Source organism: Drosophila ficusphila, unplaced genomic scaffold (genome assembly GCF_018152265.1).
Source record: "Drosophila ficusphila isolate 14025-0441.05 unplaced genomic scaffold, ASM1815226v1 contig_712, whole genome shotgun sequence".
In the NCBI taxonomy this organism is placed as follows: Eukaryota; Metazoa; Arthropoda; class Insecta; order Diptera; family Drosophilidae; genus Drosophila; species Drosophila ficusphila.
Window position 1 is genome coordinate 550,012 of NW_025064651.1, and position 20,002 is coordinate 570,013.

Here is a 20,002-nt window from a genome sequence, read left to right on the forward strand (position 1 = left end):
CGTCTGCTCTTCGGCTTGGCTAACTTCGTGCATCCATTCATTCGGCGGCTTGGATTTGCTTTCGATTGGGAACTATAAAAGTGCGCGCAGGCGCTGCAGTTGGCATCATTAAACCGTTAACCGTCGAACAGTCTACAGCCTAGAGTGGTACGGAACGTGTGAGCTAGTGATCAATAGACACCCCTCGATATAAACGGGATCAGTTCTCGCCCAGTTCTCGAATCGCGGCCCAAAAAGACCTGGGATACGGATTTTCACTCCCGTCCATCGAAGGATAAACGCAGCAGCATGAAGTTGATGGTAAGTATCGAATGAAGAATGAAGTGCAGTGGAATAAAAAGGACTCGAGAATATGCAAGAGAAATATCTTATGAATTGGTGATAAAAACGCACAATATGCATTAAAAAGAAAAGACTTATAGAATCATAAAGAAAGTTTAATCCAGTGATTTCAACAGTATGTTTTCTATACTAATACTCAACTAAAAAATTGTTGCTTAAAACGCACTTAAAGGTGTTACGAAACCATTGGTCCAGCTTAGATACTAAACGAAAAATGTTTTAAAAATAAAAGTTAATATTTTTCCAAATCGCTTAAGAGCACTTTATAAAAAATATTACATCAATAGCATCAATAACGGCAAGAGAATTAAGCAACTTAGGAACTGAAAGAATTGCATTTATTCTGAAAAAAGTAATCATTTTGCCAAATTTTGTTAGAAAGATTCCGATCTAACTTTAAATCGCCTCTGAATGCTTCTGTCATCAGTCAAAATATCTCTTAGTAGTATTCTAATGAGCACCACTTCAATTTACAGCGCACAGCGACATCGCTGGCTTTGGTCCTGCTCCTGGCCACCAGTTACGTTCGGGCCGAGGAAGAGAAGGCCGCCGCTCCCGCTGAGGAGAAGAAGGCCGAGCCGGAGGCCAAGGCTGCCGAGGCTCCAGCGGCCAGCGAGGACACCACCAAGTCGAAGCGAGGACTGCACCACTACGAGGACTACCACCACCACCATGTGCCCCACTTCCCAGTGCACGAGGAGAAGACACTGACCGTAATCAAGAAGGTGCCAGTGCCCGTGCCCATCGAGAAGATCGTCCATGTGCCGGTGGAGAAGCACGTCCATGTGCCCGTGAAAGTCAAGGTGCCCAAGCCCTATCCGGTGATCAAGCACATTCCCTACGAGGTCAAGGAGATCGTGAAGGTTCCCTACGAGGTGCCAGCTCCCTATCCAGTGGAGAAACAAGTCCATGTGCCAGTCCATGTGCATTACGATCGCCCAGTGCCAGTTAAGGTGGGTTTTGGGAATCCCCCTTAAACATTTAGGGGTGCTAATTATTGGTTTCTCTCTTAGGTTCATGTGCCCGCTCCTTATCCCGTTGAAAAGAAGGTTCATGTCCCTGTGAAGGTTCATGTCCCTGCTCCTTATCCCGTTGAGAAGGTTGTCCATTACAATGTGGAGAAGCACGTGCATGTGGATAAGCCATATCCCGTTGAGAAAGTGGTCCACTACCCCGTGAAGGTTCCCGTCGACAAGCCAGTGCCCCACTACATTGACAAGCCAGTGCCCCACTATGTGGACAAACCAGTGCCAGTGCCCGTTATCAAGAAGGTTCCGGTGCCCGTCCATGTGCCCTACGATCGTCCCGTTCCCGTTCACGTTGAGAAGCCAGTGCCCTATGAGGTCAAGGTTCATGTGCCCGCCCCATATCCAGTGATCAAGGAAGTGCCCGTCAAGGTGGAGAAACACGTTCCGTACCCCGTGAAGATCCCCGTGGAGAAGCCCGTTCATGTTCACATCGAGAAGCACGTGCCGGAGTACCATGAGAAGCACATCACCTACAAGGAGCCCGAGTTCCACCACAAGCACATCGAGGAGGAGGACCACCACCACGCCCCCATCCATCACCATTCGCACCATTCGCATCCCATCGTGGAGCATGAGCACGAGGTGGAGCATGATTTTGCCTCTCATGATTATCATTCATATCACGGCTACTAAACTGGTTCACCGTCCTTTTCTCTCTTTCTCCCCCCCACTTTCTTCTTTCGCTTTTCTTTGCAGCATTGAGAATGAACTGGGATGGCAAGCTAAGACTCTTCCATTTCCACTATTTCCCAAAGTGACAAAAAAAACTGAAACCGAAAACCATACAACCCGCAACACATCACATCATTCCAAAAACCATATCATACAATCCTAACTCTTTCCCGACAAAAAACAAAAAAAAAAGAAACACACTTTGCTATGCAGAACGTGATAACCGACAGAGATTCAGAGAAAAACCAGACAAGTAATAGACGAACTTAGCTTTTAGACCGAACTCTCTTCTAGCCGTAAGCCATATAAAACAAAATGAAAAAAAAGAAAGAAAAGAAAAAAACGATATGAAAAAGAAACACACAAAAGGATACCTTAAAACGTTGACGAAAAACCCGTGAAGCACTGTGAATGAGTGGATTGTAAAAGGAACTTTAGTTTAAGACTTCTAAGCGACACATTTGGGTTGCACAGCCCACACAACAACAAGAAAGAACATCAACTTAAAGATCAAGATCTAAAAACAACAAAACCCACTTCCCGACCCTCCAAAAGACACACAGACAGTTGCCAAGAACCAGGAATTGAAGGATTTCAAGGATTCTGTAGTGGACAACTCTGTTTGGAAGGAAGGAAGCGACACCACCTGGGTGCATCATCGATGTGGTTGCTGCTGCTGTTTTGTCCTCCAGCCGCGGCTCCTCCCTCTTCTGCTCTGGTCCACCCCGACTCGTGCACCCGGTCAGGTTCATAAGTGAGATCGATCCATCCCCATTTCATCCGAAGATCGAAGATACGGATTTGGATATGGAATAGGGATATATCCATCCAGTTGTGTGCAGCGTCCCAGCGTTGTGAGCGTGTGATAAGACTACTGATAGTGTTTAAGCTTGTGCGATATTCGAGATATAGGGGAGACGCCTATTTAAGTCAGTTTGTAAACGAACGTATTGTATTAGTTTTTTGTAATATTCTTCGCTACCTAGTTGTTAGTATGTCTATGTAATTTGCCTGTTCGCAGCAAGCAGACGAAACGGATTTATAAAAAGTACTTCATTTACCAAATATCTTTTGACTCTGTATAAAAGCAAACACACAAACAAAATCTCATACAAAATGAAGCTGATGAATGATACACAATTAAATAAATGAAAAACCAAGTGATCAAAACGAAAATAAAACTGCTTTTTATTATTTTTTTAGAATTTTACAGAAAAAAACAAAGTGGCTTTAAAAAAATTGATCTAATTGGATGTCAACCTAAAAATTATGAATGAATGAATCATTTTGTTAAAAAAAATATAATTGACTTTAAAATTGTTTAACGTTTTCTTTTAGCATTTATATAGCTTTAATAAAAAACATCAAAAGTTGCAAATGGAAATCTTTATATATAAAAAGAAAAATTTATAAGCTTATTTCTGTCTCACAATTATTTTCTAGAACTTAAATAAATGTTAAACCAAAAAAATCTGTCAAAGAAAATTCAGCACCAGAGCAATAAAATGGTTTTTAAATTTTATTGAGAAATAAATAAAGGTAAAGTAATTTACAAACAATGTATTAAAAAGTAGGAAAAGAGGAGGAATAACCATAAATGTTGAGCTTAGGTCCTAATTGTGGCGGCAGACTAGACAGCAAGCTCCCTCTAAATGTAATTTCCCTCATTATTATAATCGCAGCTTAACCCCAACATTTTCCACATTCTGCAGCTATTTGCATTGGCCAAATTCACTTTCAGCCAAACCGCTCTACCCACAGAAAAACCAAACATGGAAGGCGGGGAGCCGAATCAAGTCGTTCCTTCATTGCCCATAAATGTCTTATCTAATTTTCAAATGAGGTAAACATCGCCTTGCATTCATAATTGCATATTCAAAGTGTCTCGCCCACAGAGAGACAGTCAGACAGCCAGACAGACAGGCAAAAGGGGGTTTTTGGGTTGGGGGGATTGGAGGACGTGGCTAAGACAGTTCAACATGTTTATTACATTTTCCACACCATCATTTCGCTTTCCTCGGGCTACGGCACTCTATACTATGCACTCGTGTCCATTTCCTAGCGCTTATTTTGCGGTGTGGGCATTACTTTTTATTAGCACCAGCTTTGGTTTTTCGGTTTCGGTCTCGGTTTAGGTCTTGGTTTCTTGCACTCCTTTTGTGGCTGCCACAGAAACAAAACAAAAAGTAAACACCGCCTGTTGCAGCGACCACAAAGATTGGGTTTCAATTTGCATTTTCGGCTTCATTGAAGCCGCTGCAATTTGCAGAGTGGGTTAAATAAAGTGGGCCACGGATTTATCACGTTTTTTCCCCCAGTCGGTTTGTAGGACATGTGCTGCTAACCGATATTTGAGCCGTAGACCCGTCGACTCGAGAGTCGAGGTTCGAGCTGAGCTAAGCTGAGCCGAGTTTTATTACCATATTGGGTCTAACTCTCTTGGTGGCTAGTTGTTTCTGGTAGCTTTTGTTTATGTAACTGTAGCGTTTGCAGTTTATTGATTATGCAATAAATAATCGCCAGCACAATGGCCAAGCTGCGAACTGGTGTTGTAATGCTCCTTCCTCACCGCCCTCTATTTTCCACGCCGAGTGTGTGGCTAATGCCAAAAGAATGGCCGCAATAAAAATCTGGCTAATGGCGCTGATGGGAGAGCCAGCTTGCACTCCATTAAATTGGTGGAAATAAAGTCCTTTGATTTTTAAAGAAAAATACAATCAAGTTGGATTTCAAACCCAAGATAAGAAAAAAGGAAATTATTTAATTTAATTATTTAACTTTGGATAGTTTTTAACAGCAGAGAAAAGGGAAATTTATTAAAAAATGTATAATATATAAATGATTTTTTGTAATTGTATTATCTAACAACCATTAAAAGAACTAAACCACATAAGTGAACATTGTTTAAGTGAAACCTTAGCCAACATGGTTTTACGCAACTTAAAAAATCATATTCGACATTGACACCTTCTTTTGTATTTTGTTATTGAAGCAACAAAGAGGAAATTCGAGACAGAAAATATTTGTGGATTACTGGGTCAACGTCTAAAGTTTTGGCAATCAGGCCTGCACAGTTAAAATCGTCTGGGCGGGATTTTCGTAACAGTTTTTCGACCGGGCTTATTCAAATGATGGCCAACTAAACCCGCTCTGTTTGTTGGCCGCAGCCAAGTGGAAAGTGAATGCGGGAAACATTGCAGACATGTGAGTTTTCAGTTTCATTTCATTTTCTTTTCCACCGAGCCGAAGTATGTGTTTTGTGTGTGTATGTTGTGCAGATTATGTGATGTTAGTGGGCCAACTTTATGGCCGGTTCGACGATCTCGGCGATCGCAACGCGTAATCGCCGGCAATTTGACGGAAAATGTTTGAAATTGTGTGTAAATTGTAATCAAAAATAGCAAAATTAATAACGTGCCGCTGATTGACGCTTTAATTGCTCCGGTTATGCAGCAAATAATTAGATAAGAGAATGGTTTGCCAAATAATTATGCAACATATAACTGATCATAGAACATTTTAAACACTCACTTGATGTAGGGAATATTTGCTGGTATGTGATACTTGGCTCCCATGTCAAAGTCCTTTTCCGAACGCAAAACTGGAGGCTTAATCCCGGAATACTTTTCACTAGAAAAGAAAGGTTATTTAAAACTACCTGAAGATATTTTTCGAGAATTATATACAAACCGCATATTCCAGTAGTGGCAGTTCATGGTTCGTTTATTTGCATTTCCACTAAAAACATCATAGCGCCAATTGTCCAAAGATAAAGCAAATGGCAAAAAAGCAACCTGTAAAAAAATTACAATAAAATCAATTAGTAATCTAGTTCCTTACCTTTTATTGAAACATAATAGAGTATAAAATATGTATCTTTGTATGGCTTTGCTAAGTGATTCATTAAAAACGTCCACTTTATCTACAAAAAGCCATTTCTCTTTTATCGAATACTAAATGAGTCACTATGAAACTATAAATTAAAAAATATTACATGGATAGGTTTTGACTTCCATTGTTTCTTCGATTTATCTCAAACGAGTTAGTCATATTTTAAAGCTTGAAAGCAAGTAAAACTTGCAATAAGTAGAAACAGATGTAAATAACTTACCTTATCAATGGCCATGGTGAACAGATAGTTAATATCATAGCTGGACTCGTCGAGGGACCTTTGCAAAAGTCCCAAGGTTTGCAAGTGCCTTGGAGTGGAAACCGAAAGTCCAATGGCATCACCCACAGCTTGATGGAAAGCCGGATTGGCGCCATTCCTGAAGATTTTGGGAAGATGACGGTACTGCAGAAAGTACTGAATGTGGGCCATCTCATGGTGAACGCTAATCAAACTCCGCTGATTGATGTCCGTACAGATCTTCACCCGGAAATCGTGTCGATTGCAGAAATCCCAGGCGGATGGTTCACACAGAACTCTTCTGTCCAAAGGCTGTTCGAATATGGAATTGCGATAGAATTCAGGACCAACGGCGGACATATTTATCGAGGTAAAGAACTCCTCGGCCAACTGAAACATCAATTGGGGTGTATATCCCTGTTCCACCATTCGGGGTGTCACATCAATCAACTTGCGACCCGGATAGGGTATCAAAATGTCCAGGACATTGGACCACGATTGGCCGTACATATTGCCCAGAATATGCGAGGGAAGCGGAGCTATTCGGTTAATGCGATCTGGTCCGTAGTAATCCCTCAACTTCCGACGAACATAGGCATGCAAAGCTTCGTAGAGAGGTCTTATTTGCTCCCAAACAATGTCCATATCCTGGCGAAAGTTACCCGATTCGTATCCGAGATACCAGTATTCACCGCCATTGGTGACGTCTGCAGAAAGGAATGTTTTTAAATTGCGACTTTGATTATTGTAATATTATACTTACTGTTTACATAGGCCACCTCTTGCATCACATCAATTAATTGCTCATAACTATCTCGCATTCCACGTCCGGCTTTTCTATGATATTCCACCCAAGTGTGCTGCAACTCATCCCAATCCCTACTTTTAGCCATAATGTCCTTCAGCTGGGGAATATAGTGAAGATCACATTGGAAGGGCTGCTGGTAAGCACAAATGCTGGCACTGTTGTACAGGAACAGCATTTCATTCAGCAGGCGGTTATACTACAATAACAAAAACTTTAGAAATTTGCTATTAAATAAAAAAAACAACATGACTCACTCTGTCTAAAACGTCTAGGGGCAGAGCATTGGGTCCTACTTCCGATTGAAGCATTAATTGTCTATAAAGTCGGCGATCAAAGATGAGATCCTTGTTGATCCTTTTAGATTGTTCAGCAGTAATGCGCTGAAACTCAACATATCGCTGCTGAGCATTGAGCTAGTTAATATTAAAAAGAAAAATATTAAACAATCAAAATTATATCTTTTTCTAAAAAAAAATAAAAACCAGTCGCTAGCGATATCACAAATCCATTAAAAAAATTAAACATGAAATTACAACACTTACATTTATTAATAAAATTTTAAATATTTGCTGCGTTTTTTAAACAGTTTATACACTTATTAACTGCTTTTACATTGAATATTAAGAAATCATCTTAATTTTATAAAGCAAATATATTTTAATTAAAAATTGCAGTATTTCCTATATCAGGGTTTATTTTTAAGCTTAACCAAGGTAAGAGAATCTTATCACCTCTCTTATTATAAAACCGAGAGGTTGTTAGAAATGGTATAAAACTTCTATCCAACTCATAAATCTACCTTCGAGCAGCGATTAGTCCACACTTACAACGTGGTTGGGAAAACTACATCGCTTTGACATTGGCATGTCTGCCTGGGAATCTGACAAGGCGATTCGACCTTCAGAATGCGACTTTTCTGACTTATCCGAATGTGTGTGCGTGTGTAAGAAAACTACCATAGCGAACCATGAGAAAAACTGAACCACCACCACCGCAAATATCGCGTGCCATTCAACCACAATTACGCGATTTACTAACATAGTACTGGCATTTGTTTTTGGCCAAAAACCGCTCACTCACCGCTTCCGTTTGGGTAAAATCGTTGACATTCGTCTCGAAGTTCCACTGGGCAGCCACATTGGCGGTGCACTCGAGAGATCCTTTTTGATCGGACTCCACAAGAAGGATACGCAGCTTCTCCAACTCCTGTTGATAGCGACGATCCTGCTGATATCGCTGTCGTTCCAAGTAACCTTGATTTAGGTTAAATCTATCCTGATTTGAGAGGAAAGGATTCTCGAAGCGATTCCGATTGTTGCCCAAAAACTCCACATTGGGATTATTGTTGTAGTTGTATTGATCGTTGGGATTGTAGTTCCGTTCTCCTTGAGTTGAATAGGGCACATCTGAATATCTTCCGTTTAGGTTGGGATCGTTCCCGTAGTTTCGATCGGTGGTGCTCGAAATGGGTCCGTAGTTGTGATTGGAATACCTATTCCCACTGAACGGTGAGTCACTGAAGTTCACTCGAGGTGAGGGATAGGAATAGCCGATCCTCATGCGTTCGTCATTCGTCTGGCCATACTATAAGCAAAGGATCGAGGAGTTCAAAAAGCAATCAAATACTAGAAAAAATATCCTTTTAGTACCAAGATTGCTTGAAATGTTGTTTATATAAATTTAAAATGTGTTGTTTGCTTTAAGTTTAGGATTATTTAGATTCCATAAAGAAATTTACTAAATTAATAAATTAAATTTTGATTGCTATTAAGAATCATTTCATGGAGTTTCTTACACTCCACTCTTGAATACACATTCTTGGTACTGTATGGAATTTTTTCCAGTGATTTAAAGATGGCCACACCCACCCTAAAATCATCTAATCCATCATCGGTGTTGCCACTCCTCGCTTCATCGGAGTAAGGAGGCCCATAACGCTGATCCCGATCCCGATCGGCTCGAAGTTGGGCAGGAGTAGTGGCCACATTGGGGGTATACCCATTGTAGAAAACCTCTGGTTGAGGAGTTGGGAGATTTATCTGCGGAACGGCCCTGATTAAACTCAGGCTGAGGCAAAGGCAACTTAGAACCGAAACACTGTGCATTGCGTTTATCTTAGGATCTATATTCCACTGCCACACTGCCAAGGTCGCCGTTGACAGCTTAGTTATTAACTCTTTCACAAGCAATTAAATATTTTAATTGCCAGCCACTGGCAGTATATTTAGCACACAAGATCACAAGATTCTGCAAAGATTTCGTTATATATTTGTAAGAACCCCCTGAGATTCTCAGGTGTAATGAGAACTTTTGCAGTAGCTGAAATCTTTCCGTTTTCACTTTCACTCCGCAAACGAATTCATTCGCCAGCTTTTCCTTTTAAGTGCCGCCCACGTAACGTCCGGTATCACGTCTAAAACTCTACTGACTAGACAGTAAGAATATTTTTCGAAATTACTTGCCACTTTTTTTTCGACTCGAAAATGAATTCAAATTTGAACGCAGTCGCTGTCGCCGTTGTCGTTGCAGTTGACGTCGCTGCCAACTTCTCTATATACATATATTTGTATATTCGTGTGAGATAATCGCAATTAGCACTGCCAGCGACAACAACAACAACAATCGGATCTTCCATAAACCTGGGAACAACAATGAGTTGCCTCCCCAATTGTGTGAGTGAGTGGTATGTAAATGTTTTTCGCCATGCATGTTGGCCATTAAAAAAGGGAGGGTAAGGGTCCCCCCACAGGTGCACACATATGCATATGTATTCGTGTACTTATCAGGCAAAAAGCTCAACCGCATAAAAATAATCGCCGACTGTGAGAAAGTAAGACGTTTGACTCGACTCCCTGAGGTTGCAAATCACTCAAAGTGAGTAAGAAGTTGAAATATTGTCACGGCTGCCACTTGGTCAAAATAGAATGTCGCATAACAAATCAGTTTAAGGAAGTATTTATAACCATAAACATTAATAATGAAATTTTAGATTTGTCTATTTTACAATTAAAAATTAAGTTTGCCCAGAAAAGTGTACTAAAATGTTATAAAATGAAGAATTTTTGTATTCAAGTATTCTATAAACTAAATTCGATCCTAAGGTTTAATAACTCTCGTGTTGTCCAATTCCACCCGCATTTGCTTTGTTGTTATTGTCGTTCTTGACCCACGAAGTGTTGCAAGTATGTTAACTCATGCTGGCAAATAACAAAAACAGGTGTAGTTAATGTCAATGAGTTCCATCTGTGACAGTGGCGGATACAGGGGGGCGATAGGGGCGATCGCCCCCCTCAGCTTCTGAAAAAGGTGCTTCACTGGCGTGAACTTCGGAAACCTGCGTGTTACAGCGTGTCGCCAGTCCTTCCTTGCCCTACTTCTTCCCTTGTCTATCGCTCCTCCTAAGACTAACTAGCCTAGCATTGCTACATACGCATTCCGAAATCAGTATTCACATCGAGAGAGTTATAGAAAAGTTTTTAAAAAGAGGGAAAAGAATAATGGAATTCGCCATTTAGATTAAAATTAATTAATTTATTTGTAACGAGTGTTTTGAATAAAACTGCGTATAATTTTTGATTATTTGCCACCTGCTACTTGCATTGTTTAAAAAAAATTTTGATCGCCCCCCAGGCAGATACCTGTATCCGCCCCTGATCTGTGACTAGTGCAATCTGTTTTAATGCCTTTGAAGCTTTAATTTATTTCCACATCCCATCAAACTTATCGAATTAACATCTATGCCAAGTTCTATGGCTTAGAATATTGTTTCAAGTGAAAACCAAATTTGTTAAGCAACATTCTTTAAAATTGGTTTTATCTGAATAAAGTAATGTCTTTGAGCAAATACACCACTTGAATTAATCATTCAAACGTAAAAAGTAAAGGGTCGAGTCATAAACATTATTGATATTAAGGAGGGGATTAGTTTTACGTAATGTAATTAAAATGGAATATATCAAGTTCTGTTGTCGGCTTAGCTTTACACCCTCGCCTTAGGAATGTGCATTTTGCACACTCGATCTTGACCTACCGGCATGTGAAAAAGTTGTGACTCAGGTAAATGATCTCTAGAGAAGCTAGGGAAGCTGAGAAATGGGGAGAGAACTATCCATATCCACAGAGGTGTTAACTGGGGTGCATGACTCTCCACCCCGATGAATTGAATGACTTGGCATGCTGATTGATGCCTTGATTGTCAATCTGCCGGCATACAAATGAGAGTGCATATAGTATCTTAATGCGCAGAGATATGTGATTCAGGCAGTAATTAGATTGCCATCTGCGAAGTCTATATGTCTCGGATATGAGCTCATAAATATTAGAAGTTTTATGATGTGGTTGGCTGCCCCGTGATTTTGTACCTGGAAATGGTCCCTCCAAACACACCAATCATATTTCGGTCAAAAATCTAATTACCAGTCAAGGTCAAGTCGGATTCAATTAGCACTGGGCTATACCAGATCTTTACTATATATTATATAAGTTCTGGAGTGCCAAGAACCGTGGGAAAATATGGCTAACCGCCTGCAACTAATGAATTTACACGAGTGAATAGTTTGTGTAAGTCTATCATATACGCCCAACGAATCGCTAACCATTTAGCATGACGCACATTAAGCACGTAGATACTTTTTATTTATATTTTTCCAACTATAGCCATTTGCATGGTTTTAATAAGTAGCTATTGAGTGAGGAGCCTCTGGGAGTCATTAAAATCAAGTGCATTTTAATTACAGGGCCCGCTTATGTTTTGCATTTGGATTAGATTATTTCCGGTTATTTAAAGCAAACAATGCACAAGTTAATAATCATTAAGAAGGCGTTGACTGATTGGTTTAGGAATGAGAACTCATCGAAGTGTGACTCTTAGCATCCCAGTTCCGTCTGACAAGATTGCGAATTCATTTCCTAAATGATTTACACTGATTTTGATGAATTTTACATTATTTATTAAAAAAATATTTTATAAATACTTAATACATTTTGTTCAATATTTCCCAAAATCGGTTTAGGTTAAAATATTTTCATGTTATTAAAAAACATAGTTTTGGGAAACCTTAATAAAATTGTGGAAAATTGAATGACCTTTAATTTTATTTTTCCGCCAAAAATCCTCTAATGACTCTCATTGTGGCTCGAACTACTGCCAATTTGGTTTGTTACCTCTTCGGACAAATCGGGCTTGATGTGAAAGTTGGCATAGTCATATCGAGTGCGTTCCCTCATAGAACTGAACTCGACTTTCTCGATGTTGCTGAGGGGACTTCCCGTGGTGCTGAGCCACTCTTTCATCACGTTCATTTCGGCGGGACGACCTTCGATGTAGCCCTTCACTGTTCCTCTGCGCGAGTTCATGCACCATCCGCGGAGTCCCAGGGTTTTGGCCTTCCGCATTGCGTGCCGCCGAAAGTTGACACCCTGCACTTTACCAAACACCTCGAATTCGCAGGAGTATACACCCTGGGCCGCCATCGCCACGATCACCCATATGATTTCGGAAATTTGGTCAAATTTTTTCAAGCTTGAAATAACGTTACAAAACATATTTTTGACTTCAAACAAAAAGAAAGGATTTTTCGAGACTTTTTACTTAACATTTATCTCCATGAAATGTTTACACTTTTAGGTAAATAACGATTTTTACATGTTTTTTACAAGTATGTATAATTTGATTATTTTTCGGTTTCTATCGCATACTTTTAGGTCGATAAAAAACATTTAAAAGTTATTTCGATAGAAGAATGCACCCAGTAGAAGCATATATACAATTTTTCTTTAAATAAATATATACCAATAAATAAACTATCTTTTATCATTTAATCAATACAAATAGTATGCAATCTATGTCCAACCCACTTCTAGGTTATTCACTTGATTTTGGTGTTGCAACCATTCTTGCAATGGTTGAAAGTAGGTCAGTAAGCCATCTATATTGATTTCAGATTCACCCACAAGTTCCTGCAGTACTTCTCTATAGGGAACTGAAGATCCCAGGGACATGGCTTTTTGGAGAACTTTGCCGATGCCTCGTTGATCGGATAAATCGCACAAATCCAAAGGTTTGCTGGGATTATAAATGTCAAACTGTCCTGTTTTAGTACAAAAGTGTTTTAACAATCGGAACTGCAGAACAATGCTTAGAAAGTGACTAAAATAGGTAAAAGTTTAGTTAAAAATAATACAATTTGTTCGTTAATTTACTTACCTTGCATATTGGTCATCTACTTCCATGAGAAGTTTGGCGGGAACATCGAATTGTTCGTTGGTCCGTTTTGTTGGAGCTGCAGCACCGGTATAATGCTCTGTAAATCGCCAATATGCCTCATTATCATCTGCCTTAATATGTCCACTCAGAACTTCGACTCTATAACGATCCAGTACATAGAAAACTGGGAGGAGGAACACAATCCGAAGTCCCTGAACATAAAGACGATTCAAGCGAGCGGGTAACTCCTTCCATTTGCTATCCTTTAGTAGTCCCAATTTCCTCAGAAAACGTGGTGAACTTGCTGACATCGAGAAACATTTCCCAATTGCATCACTGAAATTGGGAAAGGGCTCTTCTTGAAGTAGAGTTGGCTGAATCGAGGCAGCACGATAAAAATGTAAGTCTGCCTGAGCTTCAAACATATTAAAGAAGCGTTCCTCGTCGTTCAAAGGACAATAGGTAAAATTGGTTCTGGGTAGAGCATAATACCGCCAGGCTTTGTGCCAACAACGATCTTCGTCTTCGGAGGATACCTTTTGTGCATATGTCCAGAGGGAGCTGCAATAGGTTGGTATTTGTTAAATAGTTAATAATAATTATTAATAATCACGTCATAAAAATGTAAAAAAATCGAACCAAAAATCGAAACCAAACTAATAATGCAGCTTCTAAAAGGTCTTTGTCTAAAAATTTTGGGGTATACCAATTCAAAATCGTACATCATTAGGAAAAGTTATGGGCTCTCAAGGGCTTTATAATTAGTTCCCTCTGCAAGTTTATGAATATTGGAAATATAGACTTATTATCGTTGTACTTACCTTTCTAACTGCGGAAGACCCAGTGCTCTGAAATACTCAGCCACATTCCAGAAAACCCTTTGAGTGGTACTCAATCCCCGGTTATGTAGCTCCTGGGTAATGTTGGCTAACCCACCTCCGGTGAGGGCAAATCCACATACCATTCGGCCTGAACCCGTCTAAAGGCATTGCCAATAAAGACCTCTGCCAAATGCTGGGGATATGGTTTGTTTCTGGGCACCAAATGCTCGCCATGCATTTTCCTCAAAGATCCTCTGACATGAGCGTGAAATTGAAGGAACAGTGGTCTCAAGCCATGCATTACTTTATCCAACAAGGCCATTGTCTCCTGACCATTCAGTTCCAGAGATCGAAACCAGTAATCCTCGGGCCGATCATATCCATTCAGCTTGGCGGTCTTTTTGTATAGATCCATGAAGGCAACGAACTGAGATCTGGTGGCCAAGCCCGTGCGCTTTCGCCACTCAAACCAGTAATATTCGATCTCCTCCAAATCTCGGCTTCCTTGAACTATCGATTGAACCTCTGGTATGAGTCGCAAAGTGCAATTCTCGGGTTGTTTGTAGGCACACAGCTTGACATTATGATAATTATCGCTCATATTGGAGGCCATTGCGTAGACTCGCTCCAAATCTTTGTCGCCCAGAGCTTTATAGCCAAGTTGGGGAAACTTGGAGAGTAACCTCTTTTGGTGGGAGTCTCCTAATCCTAATCTCTTGAACTTGGCTTTATGGATCGATAGGGTCTCCACATATTTCATGAGCTTTTCATCGGTGACCTCGACCTCCAAAAGTGCAACCAAATCATTGGGTCCGCGCAACTCATTCAACAACTGGGCCAAAACAGCTTGATCATAAATAACAGCGAGTTGTTGATTGGTTTCGTTTAAAAATGTATCCAATGAGGGATCAGGTGGGGATTCAGCATGACTAAATCCCAAACAGGAGCTAAAGGAATTAAGGTAAGGTAGTTTTAGACATAAAACCAACCAATTTAACTCACCAAAATAACCAAGAAAATCCACATATTCCCACACTTTCTACCAAATTCACTTTCGCAACTTTATTATCTCATTGAAATTCCCGGCACTTCTTTTCCTTAGCCTTTCATCAAACGTTCTGCGCTTGCGCAGCTCTCGAAGTCAACTGACTTGAGTCGACGACAATCTGCGGTCAGTGAAGCAAATTGGTGGTTTACTGGGCACCCAGTTGGCCATTTGTAATTATATGTGTTCCACTTAGCAAGCACAACTTCGAGTTAACTCAGTAATACAGACACCGTGTCTCTCTATAACTTGTTTAACAAACAATTATAGCCGGCAGTCGTAATTTATGGGAGTACTTTATGTTTCTTAAAATCCTCTTAAGAAACTTTAAGTTGCTAACTTGTTTTATAACATTACTATAAATTACTTTTACGGAAAGACTATAAAAATATTTTTTCCTGGTTTTCTAAAGGGATTTAAGCAGCTCTTTTTCCTAATTACTTTAAGATATAAATCCTCCCAAAACTGTATCTTTAATTAAAAAATTCCACATGTATTTTAAAACCAGTAAGGCATTGTGAAACTTTATTGATCAAAGAACTGTGTAAGAACACCCGGGTCTTTTCATTCAAGAAGACACACATTCTGAAATAAGTTTAATTGAAATTAATACATATCTTCAAGATCATTTTAAAGGCAAAACTTACTATCTGAAGCAGTCCAGCCAATGTGGACATTGTTCTTGATGTTCTCGGCCTCTAACCAAACGCGCAGTGGCTCAAAGTATTCGGCAATGGCTTTTCCGGTCATGGTGCGTTCGCCATTGAAGGCTTCCAGTGCATCGGGCCAGGGCTTCGAGGCGCCCAAGGACAGCATATTGCTAAAAGTATTATGGTATATATATGCTACTAATATATATATATATATTTTAAACTTACTGGAAAGCAGCACCAGCGGCAGCACTGCCATAGATATCACAATTATCCAGAGGCAACTCAGCGTTGTTGGCATCATACTGACCAGCCTTAATGCAAGCGGACTTGTAGAACTGGAACTGGATGATGAAGGAGACCAGGTATCTGAAAAATAAAATAAATAAACATTTATAAAATGTAACTAAATAAACTCAAGTTAATGGTTACTTGCCTCAGATACTCCACATCCGCGGAAATGTGATATTTAGCCGGGGCATCAAAGTCCTTCTCGCTTCGCACGACTGGTGGCTCGATTCCGGAGTACTCCTCCCTCAGCTTCCAGAAGGCGCAGTTCCAGTTGGCCTTCTCAACCTCACCGCGGAACAGAGCCCAGCGGTACTTGTCCATGGTGAAGGCAAAAGGCAGGAACACAATCTTATCCAGAGCGGTCAAGAACAGCTGGTTAATGCGGGCCTCGTCATCCTGAACATAATCCTTCAGCAGACCGATCTTCTGCAGATGCTTGGGAGTGGAAACGGAGAGGGAAAGGACATCGCCGACGGCCTCATGGAAACCGGGATTGGCACCAGCGCGATAGACGAACGGCAGGTGCTGATACTGAAGGAAATACTGAATGTGACCCAGTTCATGGTGGACGGTGAAGAGCTGATCCTGGGTAACCCGAGTGCACTGCTTGATGCGCACATCGTCAGTCAGATAAAAGTCCCAGGCACTCGCATGGCAAACCAGATCTCGACCATCAGTGGGCTTCTCAATAATCGACTTGTCCCAGAAGTCCCTAAAGAGGTTTATTTAGTTATTATAAGTAGTAAGTAAAGATTTTAATATAAACTTACTGTGGCAGCTTAGTGAGGTTCATGGAGGTGAAGAAGTCATCTCCCATTTGGAACATTTTCAGAGCAGTAATACCCTGCTTCTCCATCTCTTCGCTCACATCAACCACCGGCTTTTCGGGGAAGGGGGATACAATGTCAGCGATCTCGGACCACTGCTCGGCCCACATGTTACCCAAAAGGTGCATGGGAATGGGTCCAGTTTCGGAAACCACGGAATCTCCATAATACTTGCGAAGACGGTATCGCACATAGCCGTGGATCTGCTGATAAAGAGGACGGATCTCGGCGAAAATGTCCTCCAACTGCTGCTCGAAGGTCGCATCCTCGTACTCATCCAGCCAAGCTTCGGCGCCAGAGGTGAAAGTCTGAAAAGGAAAAATAAATACAATTTGTTAATAAACGTTTGTAAAAGTGCAATAAATTGAATAAGATTCTTTCGTAACCTTTGTAAACAATTGCACTGCCATTAAGTCTTATTCATTTTAACATTTTGTTTTTTTATTGTTTTATTTATTATGTTATTAAAAGATAAAATACTGCACTGTAATTATATCTGTTGTGAGTAAAATATTACAGGAAATAACTGTAATTTAAAACAAGGGTATAAAAAACCTTTGAAAAAGCAAATGCTACAACTATTTGCATTCATTATTTCTAAGGCAATTATTTTCTGTAAGCAAATGCAACTTTGTAGTTTTCTAGCATTTTTAGTTAGGTTATCTTCTTGATTTTAAACAAACAACACATAAACTTCGTAACCGCAATCGTTATTATATATTGGCAAGAAAAACAGATATATATCCACTTACTATTCAGTTTGGCCGCCTTGGTGTTGAGCTCCACGTACCGCTCGAATTGGGATCGCACGGCGGTTCCGGCCTTGTCGTAGAATTCGCGCCAGTAGTAGGCGAGCTCCTCATGGTCGCGACTCTTGCTGATGACCTCCTCGATCTCCGGTTCTAGGGCCAAATCGCACTTGGTGCTATCCTTGTAGTCGCAGACCTTCACCTTAGCGAAATTCGATTCCATGGCAGAGACTGTCTCCAGAAACTCCGCGTAATCGGCTTCTGGGAGAGCGGCATATCCCAGTTTGGTCAGAAATTTGAACTGACGCTTGATATCCTCCGACTGGAAGCTGCGCCACTGGAACTTTGCGGTGTCACTGGCCACCTCCTTCATGAACTTGGCCAACTCCGCGGAGATCTCGTTCATTTTCTTCTCGTTCTCATCGGTTATGTTTGAGACATAAGCCCAGCTAGCCTCGATTGCGACATTGGTCCTCTTGGCCAGCTCCTTGTTCAGATTCTCCAGGTACTCCTTGGCCTGAATCTCCTCCTTAACCAAAGCTTGCGACAGCTAAAAAAAAACCATAAGGCGTTACAGTGGATTCTTAGATCCATTAGATCAATTTTTTAACTCACCGCCAAAGTAGCCAGCAGGGCTACCAGTAACAGTCTCATTTTTTGATCAACTTTCTCGCCTGGGAATTATAGAAAGCATTTTGAATTTTTATTAGAATCGTTCTTTTTGGCATAATTTTACGACAGTTTGACGCCAATTCGATGCGTATCTGATTTATCAGTTTGTCGCATTTTTGCCGATGTCTCTTGCGCAATTGATTAATATGTCTCATTTTCGGATGACTCTGGGGTCAGATCGGCACGATATATACTATATACCTCAAGTAAGCGTGTAGATTCGTTATGGATCGCAAGAAAGTACTTATGTTGAACAAGTCTGCCAATTAGATTGATAAGATATTCCTTTGATTTCTACATCGTAATCAGTGACCAATAAAAAGTGAACTAGCTTATCGATAAAGGTTTTTTAAAGTCATGGGTACTACTTTATATACAGTTCAATCTATTTTTTTCAAATATTTTACAGGTATTTAATCGATAAGGCAACCTTATTTCAAACATCGGAGAAGAGGCCTAAACAAACATACACAGATGCTATCAAACGATCAAATAAATTTAACCTGTTTATGGTTGACTATACCACCGTAAAAGTGTTGAGATATTGAAGAATTTATGACCATGTCCACCGAAATGAGCGGTAAATATTAAGGATCGCAAGCAGTTGCATGAGTCCAGATAAGATGATCAAGACATTATAGTGACAGGCCTGAAACAAACTATGCACAGATTTTGCGTATCAAGATCACAAAGTATCACCGATTAGGTCGGAAATGACGGCGGAAAATCTTAAGGCAGAATAAATTGCAAGCTTCAATTACGATTCAAATTAAAGGCTACTTAAGGTTAAATGAAAATTCGCTAATTGCGATCGGGGGAACGACTTGTATCAAGCTTTTCAAATCCGAAAGAGAAACTTACGTTGCGAGTATCTGCGATGTGTCTCTGTCGTTATTTCCCAACGGATCGAACGTGACCGGTCCGCAAGCGGTCTGAACTAAAACTGAGAACGCTTGGGCAAGATTGCCTGAGTTTTATAGCCAAGAGCAGCGAAGCAACCGAAGGCTCAGCCTGCAAATTCCACTTTAAACAAAAATTTAATAATATCAAATCAAATTTTCTCCTCCAAATCTCGGCTTTCTTGAACTATCGATTGAACCTCTGGTATGAGTCGCAAAGTGCAATTCTCGGGTTGTTTGTAGGCACACAGCTTGACATTATGGTAATTATCGCTCATATTGGAGGCCAGTGCGTAGACTCGCTCCAAATCTTTGTCGCCCAGAGCTTCATAGCCAAGTTGGGGAAACTTGGAGAGCAGCCTCCGCTGGCGGGAGTCTCCCAATCCCAATCGCTTGAACTTGGCTTTACGGATCGATAGGGTTTCCACATATTTCATGAGCTTCTCATCGGTGACCTCGACCTCCAAAAGTGCAACCAAATCATTGGGTCCGCGTAACTCATTCAACAACTGGGCCAAAACAGCCTGATCATAAATAACAGCGAGTTGTTGATTGGTTTCATTCAAAAATGTTTCCAATGAGGGATCGGGTGGGGACTCCGCCTGGGTAAATCCCAACAGAAGCTAAAGGATTTAAAGTAAGATAGGTTTACATATCAAACCAACCAATTTAACTCACCAAAATAACCAAGAAAATCCTCATATTCCCACACTTTCTACCAAATTCACTTTCGCAACTTTATTATCTCATTGAAATTCCCGGCACTTCTTTTCCTTAGCCTTTCATCAAACGTTCTGCGCTTGCGCAGCTCTCGAAGTCAACTGACTTGAGTCGACGACAATCTGCGGTCAGTGAAGCAAATTG

At 40.6% G+C, this 20,002-nt stretch overlaps 5 protein-coding genes across 6 annotated transcripts in view; 1 reads left to right on the forward strand and 4 right to left on the reverse strand.

Moving 5' to 3' along the window:
• The window catches only part of LOC108098337 (angiotensin-converting enzyme), a 42,515-nt gene extending 33,431 nt beyond the window's left edge, over positions 1 to 9,084 (reverse strand). The window contains exons 1-7 of the mRNA XM_017201177.2: positions 8,848 to 9,084; positions 8,060 to 8,563; positions 7,234 to 7,392; positions 6,935 to 7,175; positions 6,154 to 6,878; positions 5,733 to 5,836; positions 5,574 to 5,672 (exon numbers count right to left, since the gene is read on the reverse strand). Of these exons, the coding sequence (XP_017056666.1) occupies positions 5,574 to 5,672; positions 5,733 to 5,836; positions 6,154 to 6,878; positions 6,935 to 7,175; positions 7,234 to 7,392; positions 8,060 to 8,563; positions 8,848 to 9,084 (2,069 nt within the window). The remainder of the gene's footprint in view (positions 1 to 5,573; positions 5,673 to 5,732; positions 5,837 to 6,153; positions 6,879 to 6,934; positions 7,176 to 7,233; positions 7,393 to 8,059; positions 8,564 to 8,847) is intronic.
• On the forward strand, positions 119 to 3,218 carry LOC108098338 (MAGE-like protein 2). Of its 2 annotated transcripts, XM_017201179.2 has the most exons (4): positions 119 to 300; positions 819 to 1,295; positions 1,356 to 1,952; positions 2,067 to 3,218. In XM_017201179.2, exons 1-4 carry the CDS (start codon positions 289 to 291, stop codon positions 2,070 to 2,072), a joined length of 1,092 nt encoding a protein of 363 aa, XP_017056668.1. In that variant the 5' UTR covers positions 119 to 288; the 3' UTR covers positions 2,073 to 3,218. The 2 variants fall into 2 exon arrangements, with proteins under 2 accessions (XP_017056668.1, XP_017056667.1); XM_017201178.2 differs by having other exon boundaries at positions 1,356 to 3,218.
• A 2,828-nt stretch (positions 9,085 to 11,912) lies between the features above and the next one.
• LOC108098310 (acylphosphatase-1) lies at positions 11,913 to 12,563 on the reverse strand. Its single transcript, XM_017201122.1, has one exon. It carries the CDS (start codon positions 12,521 to 12,523, stop codon positions 12,095 to 12,097), a length of 429 nt encoding a protein of 142 aa, XP_017056611.1. The 5' UTR covers positions 12,524 to 12,563; the 3' UTR covers positions 11,913 to 12,094.
• A 248-nt stretch (positions 12,564 to 12,811) lies between these two features.
• LOC108098294 (angiotensin-converting enzyme) lies at positions 12,812 to 15,221 on the reverse strand. The gene is given in 5 exon segments (XM_043208811.1): positions 12,812 to 13,127; positions 13,185 to 13,745; positions 14,006 to 14,120; positions 14,123 to 14,952; positions 15,169 to 15,221. Coding segments are annotated over 5 exon segments (1,866 nt in total). The 3' UTR covers positions 12,812 to 12,820.
• Positions 15,222 to 15,544: 323 nt separating this feature from the next.
• On the reverse strand, positions 15,545 to 19,165 carry LOC122320657 (angiotensin-converting enzyme-like). Its single transcript, XM_043208800.1, has 8 exons — positions 19,101 to 19,165; positions 18,183 to 18,241; positions 17,570 to 18,117; positions 16,762 to 17,124; positions 16,137 to 16,703; positions 15,929 to 16,069; positions 15,698 to 15,870; positions 15,545 to 15,635 (listed from the first exon to the last, which is right to left on the reverse strand). Exons 2-8 carry the CDS (start codon positions 18,219 to 18,221, stop codon positions 15,619 to 15,621), a joined length of 1,848 nt encoding a protein of 615 aa, XP_043064735.1. The 5' UTR covers positions 18,222 to 18,241; positions 19,101 to 19,165; the 3' UTR covers positions 15,545 to 15,618.
• Between the last annotated feature and the right edge of the window lie 837 nt (positions 19,166 to 20,002).

Coding starts and splice junctions, on each gene's coding strand:
- LOC122320657 (XM_043208800.1), bottom strand. CDS start 18,221: ATGAGACTGTTACTGGTAGCCCTGCTGGCTACTTTGGCG. Junction 18,118..18,182: donor CCCTGCTGGCTACTTTGGCG/GTGAGTTAAAAA, acceptor GTTTTTTTTTAG/CTGTCGCAAGCTTTGGTTAA. Junction 15,871..15,928: donor GCCGCTGGTGCTGCTTTCCA/GTAAGTTTAAAA, acceptor TAATACTTTTAG/CAATATGCTGTCCTTGGGCG.
- LOC108098338 (XM_017201178.2), top strand. Junction 1,296..1,355: donor ATCGCCCAGTGCCAGTTAAG/GTGGGTTTTGGG, acceptor TTTCTCTCTTAG/GTTCATGTGCCCGCTCCTTA.
- LOC108098310 (XM_017201122.1), bottom strand. CDS start 12,523: ATGTTTTGTAACGTTATTTCAAGCTTGAAAAAATTTGACCAAATTTCC.